General features: G+C 43.2%; 2 protein-coding genes across 2 annotated transcripts; both read right to left on the bottom strand.

Annotated features, from left to right (window-relative positions):
- Positions 1-1361: 1361 nt before the first annotated feature.
- LOC118121844 lies at positions 1362-3916 on the bottom strand. Its single transcript, XM_035178051.2, has 5 exons — positions 3796-3916; positions 3436-3517; positions 2919-3017; positions 2528-2722; positions 1362-2321 (listed from the first exon to the last, which is right to left on the bottom strand). Exons 1-5 carry the CDS (start codon positions 3909-3911, stop codon positions 1443-1445), a joined length of 1371 nt encoding a protein of 456 aa, XP_035033942.2. The 5' UTR covers positions 3912-3916; the 3' UTR covers positions 1362-1442.
- A 764-nt stretch (positions 3917-4680) lies between these two features.
- LOC118121847 (eukaryotic translation initiation factor 4 gamma 3-like) lies at positions 4681-8203 on the bottom strand. Its single transcript, XM_035178055.2, has 6 exons — positions 7886-8203; positions 7630-7751; positions 5956-6046; positions 5418-5522; positions 4893-5116; positions 4681-4779 (listed from the first exon to the last, which is right to left on the bottom strand). Exons 1-5 carry the CDS (start codon positions 7962-7964, stop codon positions 5076-5078), a joined length of 438 nt encoding a protein of 145 aa, XP_035033946.1. The 5' UTR covers positions 7965-8203; the 3' UTR covers positions 4681-4779; positions 4893-5075.
- Between the last annotated feature and the right edge of the window lie 381 nt (positions 8204-8584).

Below are 8584 nucleotides of genomic sequence, written 5' to 3'. Positions count from 1 at the left end.
CGAATGGCGCACATATCAGTCTCACTAGATAGTATATTCTCCTGCCGGCCAATGCGCCTACAGAGAATGGCCACACCGCGGCGGTGAATGGCGCACATAACAGTTTTCACTAGGTAGTATATTCTCCTGCCGGCCAATGCGCCTACGGAGAATGGCCAGGCGGTGAATGGCGCACATAACAGTTTTCACTAGTAGTATATTCTCCCGGAGGCCAATGCGCCTACGGAGAATGGCCACAGCAGCGGTGAATGGCGCACATAACAGTTTTCACTAGGTAGTATATTCTCCCGCAGGGCAATGCGCCTACGGAGAATGGCCACACGGCGGCGGTGAATGGCGCACATAACAGTTTTCACTAGGTAGTATATTCTCCCAGAGCCAATGCGCCTACGGAGAATGGCCACACCGCGGCGGTGAATGGCGCACATAACAGTTTTCACTAGGTAGTATATTCTCCAGAGCAATCGCACGGAGAATGGCACGGCGGTGAATGGCGATACAGTTTTCACTAGGTAGTATATTCTCCGCAGGCCAATGCGCCTACGGAGAATGGCCCACGCGGTGAATGGCGCACATAACAGTTTCACTAGGTAGTATATTCTCTGCGCCAATGCGCCACGGAGAATGGCCACCGTGCATAACAGTTTCACTAGGTAGTATATTCTCCCGCAGGCCAATGCGCCACGGAGAATGGCCACACCGGCTGTGAATGGCGCACATAACAGTTTTCACTAGGTAGTATATTCTCCGCAGGGCAATCGCCACGGAGAATGGCCACACGGCGGCGTGAATGGCGCTCTAGTCCCGGTAGTATATTCTCCGCAGGCCAATCGCACGGAGAATGGCCCCCGCGAATGCACACACATAGTAGATACCGATCCAACCATCAGGCTCCGAATTTGCGCAGTTTTGGGGGGGGTTACAGTATTAGCTCATCACTCCCATCATTCCTGTGTATCATATGGGGGAGTGATTAAGTCGGAGCCTAGACGCCAAACACTAAACCTGTTCTACTGTTGAATAAACAAACATTCAAACGTGAGTTGTCTGACTGAACTTCTGAATATGGTTGAAAGCTCAGGAAAAAGATATTAATTGGAGCTTGAGTTCGGACTGGATGACCAGGGCAACAATATGAAATGTAATCAGTCAGACTCCTGTATTTTATGTTATTTCTGGATATTTGTAAATGTATTGAAATCCGGTTTTAATTTATCAATGTTTTAGTTTCCTGTTGCAACTCACAACAAATGAAAAGGACTGATAGAGACAGACCGCGATGCAACAATACATTTATTATTTGTAATATGAAATGACATTTAAAATAATTTGTTATTTACAAATGAAATGACTGATGAAAATAATACAATATAACGACATAAATCAATATTTAAAAGGACATCTTATCTGAATAATGAAATGATGAACAAGGGAATCGTTTTTTAACTCTGCCTCTTTAGTAAGAAAAGAGCAGCAGAGATTTTTCCTTCACTGGTGACAGCAGGAGGAGTCACAGGAGCTGGTGGGATGATGGGTACATGAGAGAGATCCTCACCCTCCAGGACCACAGCAGGTTCAGCAGGAGGAGTCACAGGAGGAGCTGGTAGAGGAAGAGTGAATGCTGACTCCTGATGAGGCTCCTGCTTCACCTCTTCAGCAACGGTGTTTGGCTCCTTTGTTGAAATCTGTGGCTGAAACAGCTCACAGATGTTCTTTGTTGCGATGGTGGTCATGGACAACAGATCTACTGCACAGCAGCTGATCTTCTCCATCAGGACGGGGTGAGTGAAGCTCTGTCTAACACTGTCCTGGATCGACTGGACCAGTTTGTCCCTGGTGGAGCGGGTGAAGCTGACTTCACGGAGCAGTGAGGGCAGAAGTTTGGAGACCATGTCCTCAACTGCTTTGGTCAGGCTAACAGCCAGAACACTGAGGTGCTGGGACGGCATGTTCAGGCAGGTGTCTTCAGGAGGCAGCCAGAAGCCCTGAAGTACCTTAGGCACCACCTCAAGTGGGCCCAGGTGTTTGGAGGCGAGGGGCTGCTGCTGCTGCTCCTTCAGGATGCTGGAGTATTCGTCCTCAGAGAATCCAAAACTGACACAAATCTTTGGCCACTCTTTGCAGAAGGCAGCTCCCACAAAAACCACGGGCTCCGTTTGAGTGAGTCCACTTGTCTTCTTCCTCAGGTTTGATGGAGCCCTTTGTCGTGTCTCCCTTGCAGAGCTTGAAGGCTCCACCAACACAACAGGCTCACTTTCATCCAGCTTCTCCTGGATCGTTGTCTCTTCTTCTGCAGTTTGGTCCAATTCTATCTCTGGTTTCTTAGGAACGAATAAAAAACATATTTACAAGGTCACCAGACAATTCACTCGCCAAATTCCAGTTTTATAGTCACATTCAGAGAGTTTGCCATCTGCTAAGGAAACTGTCCGGACATTTCCATTCATTGATTTATTAACCCTCTGCTGTAATAGGTTTAATCACAGTGTAATACTTTTGTCTAACAGTCTATGAATCTGTAACATACCTTGTCTAGCACCACGGCATTGATTGCAGGGAGTCCCTCAGGCTTCTGTGTGCTGTCACTGCTCTCCGTCTCTGAGGTGTGGCCGGCTCCGTTCCTCATGGGCTCCATCTCAGCCTCACCGTTCTCGGGAGACCAGATTCTTTCGGACAGAGTCGCCTCGGAGCTGGAGGCGTCCGCCTGAATAAACTGGAGTTTCTGTTTGTGTGGAGACAACATTGATATCGTGAGGAAGTATAGAAGAGAAAGACAACGTGGAAACAATTAAAAACTTTGAAGTTCTTATTTATCTCAATTAGTTAAACAGTCTTCAAACAGCTGATCAATGGTAACTGAGGGTTTTCTCCCAGTGATATATCTTAGCCCTTGATGAGCGTTGACCTTCATCACTGACCTGTTGTGAGATGAAAGCCTGGACATCCTCTTCCTCCGGCAGAAGGTCAGTCCAGTTGAGGCCTGATTCCCCCCACAAAGAAGCCACAGCTCGATGACTCTGTGGAGACGAGACAGGACAACGTCACAAACCAATGCTCTGAAATGTCTTTTTTAATTACGTCTAATTTACAGCAGGGAGAAATATTTAATTCATAAACTTACTTAATGAATGAGAAAAATATTTGCTTCAAATCAAAAGAGCAAATCAGCCTTGTTGATTTCATTGAGATTTTTCATTTTACTGGGTTTATAATAATTATAACAGAATTATAATAACACTGAATGAATAATACAAAAAATGCTACAGTGAACTCTGTTGCAGTGCAACAATAACACTATCAATATAGATTCTGTACAAGTCAATAATCTATGTATATTTACATTATATCTGCAGCTGAGTCACTGGTTATAATCCACCTGCTTCATAATGAGAACAGGTAACAGGAAAAAAAAGAGTTAAGAAAAGTGTTTCTTACCATTTGTTTGCATAGTATGTGCAGTATTTGAGAGATTAAGATCCCAGCTTTTCCCACAGGAAGCAAAGGTTTGCTTAATTCACTGTGAACAAACAGAACATGACAGAAATTAAAATAAATCTTAAAAGTCTGAACATATCTTTACTTCACACACAGCTTAGTTTAGAGCAGAGTTCATCACTGTCAACACGTTTGTGGCCTTTTCAGGGGGTTATTCTTCTTATTTCTGAGAAAGATGACTAAAATGATCAGCTAGAGTAGTTTGGTCTCCAAGATCCGATTAAAGGTTCTTTCCTGGACACTGACTTTCACTTGATTTCACCCATATGGGCTCCATGAGCATGTGAGGGTGTCTCATACCTAAAGAGCTCTCTCATAGAGAAGCCCCCCTCCTTCAGCACAGGGCAGAGCAGCTCGGCCAGGTACAGCCAGATGTAGGGAATGTCGATGGCCATGTCGTCCGCAAGCTCCAGCATGTCTGCAAGCCTGGGAAAAGAAACAAGGATGTTGTGGTTAGAAAAATGAGCTGCTCCGAAAAACGGACCACGTCTAATTATTACTCAATTTACATGTTCCCGAAAGAAATCAATGGATCTTTGGCAATTTACTTCTTCTTTATACCTGATGTTACTTAAAGTTTAGGAGTTGTTGATGAATTTGTAAGAACAGAATAATAAGGAGAAACCAAACATTGGTTTTCTTTTAAGGTATTTTAAAATACACTGGAAATTGGCCACAGTAAAGGGACAGAAGAAGTTTTTTTATTTTATTTAACTTGTTTGGGTCTTTTAAAGTTAATAAGAAATTAGATGTAAAAACAGTCCTTTCTGGAAAAAGCATCCATGGACTTTTAGAAACAACCAAAAACCACTGAAAATTGTAATAGTCATTCTCTCTTTTTCTCGTATCGACATGTTTATAGGTTTTGAAAATAATTAACAGGAAGATAAATGGCTGGACAACATCAACTAAATCTATTTACTCTTGTTTTCTCCACACAGGGGTTGAGACTAAATGGCGGTCAAACAGGAGAGCTGCTGCTTGAGAGCATGTATGTGTATGGGTGCCTTCACCATCAGGTTGCCCCACGAAATAATTTATTTAAAGACCAAATGATCTGATTCATAAATTAATCTACGGACGCAGTAAACATGTCATCGTTAATATTCTTATAAGCAGCCGTTTGTTGGTGTGAATAAAAATCAGTTATCAGTTGACTGGATCTTAGCACCTTGAAATCCTTATTGTTCCTGAACTCCTTGATGATGGACTTGGACGTCTTCTCAATCTGCTCCTCAGACCGAGCAGGTTTCTGTATCGTCACGACAACAGGCTCAGGTTTCACTGTCAAGGCAAATAAACAACCACAGTCACAACAGTGTGTGTAATGGCAGAGAGTGAATGTGTCAGTATTATCGCCATGTCTGTCCGGTGTTGGGCAGCACCGTGCGTCTCACCAGGCTCTCGGACTCTGCTGAGCTCTGGCTCAGGTTTGTCCTCGGTGACCCTCGGTCTCCGGGGCTTGGCTTCCTCTCGCTTCCAGTCTCTTCGCGGCTCCTCTGGGGTTTGACTCTCCCGCAGCTCCCTTGAACTGCTTCCCCTGGTGAACGGACCAGGCCGAGACGATGGCGGCGCAGAGATCAGCGGCTTCTCGCTGCGCTCTCTGCCTGTACTGCTGCGACTGACGGGGGACGAACAAACAAAAAGTCAGGAAGGATGTCAGTGGAAATGACGAACTCTGAGTATCAAGCTTTTCAACCAATTTGGAACCTAAACTTGCTACTACAAATTATTATCTCTGACCTAAACAGAAGCAAAACAAAACCATAATTACAAAACTAATTTCTTTCCAATTCAATGAAAACTAGTTAATCAGAGTTTTAAATATCCTGCTAACAGGAGGGATAAATATCAGAATCACAGGGACAATCTCTACAAACACCAACAGGATCCTTAAATCAGACAGCGTTGTCATCTTATACCTTCCCAGATTTCTCCAGGTGTCGAAGTCTGGGTGGTGGAGGGTTGAGGTGAGGGGGGGGACTGCAGCACTGAGAAACGGTTGGGGCCCACTGTGCGTGGTAGTTCTGTTACAGAGAGAAAACGTTACAAGAGAGATGAGTGAAAAATAACGATTGTGGATGATCAGAGTCAAGGTCCAGTCATTTAGAGGAAGCTGCTTCACCTCACTCTGTTTTATATCAGGGTTTCATCAAGTTAAATTTAAAACCTTTTTAAGAACATAATAAATGAATTATTTTGTAAAATGTAATAGATTTGAAAGACTATCAGACTCCCAGATTTCTAACAGGCTTAATATCTTAGATGAATCAGTGACAACTACAGCTAAACAGAGCGGAACAGTCGAAACATTGTGAAGTGTGTGACGCCCTGTCATCGATCAGTCTTGTAGCTTGAACTCTAAACAGCTGCAAGACTCCCGATCACAAGACAGCAGGTCATGTAGTGTGAACTGCACAGTGATCCGACAGCTTTAAAGGTCATGTGGTGTGACCTCACCTGAGTCACTGGCCTTGGCTCCTCCACTGCTGCCCTTCACCCATGTGACTTGAGCCCAGGGGCCCAAGTGGATTTTCTCGTCCATTTGAGGCTGCAGAAAGAGAAGCGATTATGACCACTCGTCACATTTCCAGCAATAAAAACTACAGATGACATTAGTAGAAAATCTGAAAGGAAAAGTCAAAAGGTTTAGACTGAAATCTACAGGTAAAGATTTCCACTCTTCTATGTTCTCAAAATGTCGAGCAGAGGGAGAACTAAGCTTCTTTCCTAAGCAGGGGCTGAATTCTGCAATGCCCAATGTTAATCAAGGACAAGTCCCAGCCACATTACTGCATCCATACCATACGTTTTATTTTGTAAACATGAGGTGACCCAACAGCTTAGTGAACGAGTGTGCTCCCTGTTCTACACTGAAACATGTCAGAGTGCATCCAGCAGGTGGAGATCCCAAAAAGTCTCTTTTCTTTCTATTCTGCAGTACCTCATAAATCCTTTGTGCCACCTTTGCACTGCCGAACATGTAAACTACAGTAATGCAGATCAGATGGGAGCAGGGGGAGTTTGTACAAACAGCCCGGTTGTGACGATTCCAAGGATTAATCATAAACAGTTATGTGACCCGAGTTATCTAACCCTAACCCTATGTACGGTTTTCCAGCCAGAGAACAGAAACCACCGACGAGGAAGTCTGACACTAAAATGGAAAAACATTTAATGAACACGAGACGAACTTGTCACAACACGAAGAACGACCTCACCACTTTATCTTAATTACAAAGCTGCCGATGTTCGACCGAGACGGAGTTTTCAAAACAGCCTGCAGATTCAGCACAGACCGTCAGGCACAAAGAATGAGCCACACAACCTTTCACGTTGTCTGTGATCAGTTTCTACTCAGAGGTCACTGCTGATTTCACGAAAACCTACTATATTCAGCTTCTCTTGTTTTGATTAATTTTTACTATATTAAACTGATTATACATATCATTATGTATATCGTTGAATTGATTTACTCTGAGTTGAGGGCGTGAAATCGTGGGCGTGAGGAGGCAGCATGAAGACATTTAGTGACGGTTCTGAGAAAATTTAAGTAAAATAATATCATGATAATTTAGTTGGATTCAACTCAATCCAGCTCAACTTCTGATCTGTGCAACATTGTTAATGATTAATCTACAAATCGACACAAATGCCCCTGTTGTGAGTCTTTTATCAGTTATAACAATGTTCAGTATAAAATCTAAGGAACTTGTTTACCAATATCTGTATAAATCATAAAATATATGTTTCTGATTGTACGGCAGCATCTTAACAAGTCCTGACTCTGCTTTAGGTTCCAACTTTAATTCAAATTAACATTTCAAATCTCTCAGATCAAACTATCATTAATCAAAATTTCAGCTCAAGTAATTTAAATGTTTGAAGTGTGTAGCCAATTCTCCGGATTTTACCCCGGAGGTCATGTCTGACAACGGCTTAAGTTTCAATGGAACACGACCAGTTACCACATGGTAATTGTTTGTCATTGTCTTTGTGATTCCAATGTAGAAATATAAGCAAATGAACTAAGAGGGACAGAAAGTAAATAGCAGCTTCAAATGATGGGAGCGTGTGCAGTCTCCTGTATGCAGTGTTTGTACACTCCTCACAGCCTCTGACAGCTTGTCTCACCTTGGAGATCTTTGGAATCTCGTTGGGGTCGATGGTCCTGCGGTTCTTCCTCATGGGCACAGTGTACCAGGTCTCCTCTCTCTGTACGCGCTGATCTCTCTGCTCTCTCTGCTCCCTTGGATCTGTGGAGACACACCCACACATAAAAAAAAACAAAAACAGGGAAACATAGGTTTAAAATCAGTTCACGGGAAAAACAGTGGAGTCAAACGACTGTGAAAGTGGCCTTTAAGAGGAATTAGATTGCAGGCCTGACCTGGCCATCTCTGGGTGTTCTTGGAGAGCAGTAGCTGCTGCACTCTTCTCTTCTCCTCCTGCTCTTCAATCTTTGCCATGTTGTGGATCTGCTCGATGGTTTTCGGACCCTGGTCGGGTCTTCTAGGCACCCAGTTGTGCTGAAGAAAAAAAAAAATACAGAACCACAATGACTTCAAACCTGAATCAGACAAATTCTGTAGATTTATACTGATTTCTTTGTTCTTTATCTTTGACAGTTCAGAGAATTTAGGAGCATGTGTGTTTTATCACACAGTGCTAGATACATCTGAGCATAAACAGAGGAATCAGTCAATCACAGAGGAATATTCTAATGACTGGGGACACACTGATGAATTCATTGAAGATCAATAGTTATCATGTCTTCCTCAGGTTTCTTCCATTTTTCCCTGTTCAATGTTTCTATGGAATTTTCCCTTTTCCGTACTGAGGGCCTAAGGATAGAGGCTGTCGTGTGATATACAGACTGTGTGCTTTGAGGCAAATGTTGGGCAATAGAAATTACAGTTAACAGCTGCCTATTTTGCAGTAATTATGTTCATTACATCGATGTGAGGAAAGACGACACATTCATCTGAGTTTGCTGTGTTTGATGAGATATTGTCACAAGACGAAAATCCATCAGAACGGTATCATTTACTGGGGGTAAGAGCTTTTTTATCACCATCCCAGGATCATA

This window comes from Hippoglossus stenolepis, chromosome 15, assembly GCF_022539355.2.
Source record: "Hippoglossus stenolepis isolate QCI-W04-F060 chromosome 15, HSTE1.2, whole genome shotgun sequence".
Classification (NCBI taxonomy): Eukaryota; Metazoa; Chordata; class Actinopteri; order Pleuronectiformes; family Pleuronectidae; genus Hippoglossus; species Hippoglossus stenolepis.
This window is presented reverse-complemented; position numbering and strand designations above follow the sequence as displayed.

Excerpts from the sequence above, each read along its gene's own strand:
- LOC118121844 (XM_035178051.2), bottom strand. The coding sequence starts at position 3,911 with ATGCTGGAGCTTGCGGACGACATGGCCATCGACATTCCCTACATCTGG. Across the intron at positions 3,518-3,795 it reads TCTATGAGAGAGCTCTTTAG|TGAATTAAGCAAACCTTTGC; the intron begins GTATGAGACACC and ends GTTTGTTCACAG. Across the intron at positions 2,723-2,918 it reads AGGCTTTCATCTCACAACAG|AAACTCCAGTTTATTCAGGC; the intron begins GTCAGTGATGAA and ends CCACACAAACAG.
- LOC118121847 (XM_035178055.2), bottom strand. The coding sequence starts at position 7,964 with ATGGCAAAGATTGAAGAGCAGGAGGAGAAGAGAAGAGTGCAGCAGCTA. Across the intron at positions 7,752-7,885 it reads GAACACCCAGAGATGGCCAG|ATCCAAGGGAGCAGAGAGAG; the intron begins GTCAGGCCTGCA and ends GTGTCTCCACAG. Across the intron at positions 6,047-7,629 it reads AGATTCCAAAGATCTCCAAG|CCTCAAATGGACGAGAAAAT; the intron begins GTGAGACAAGCT and ends CTCTTTCTGCAG.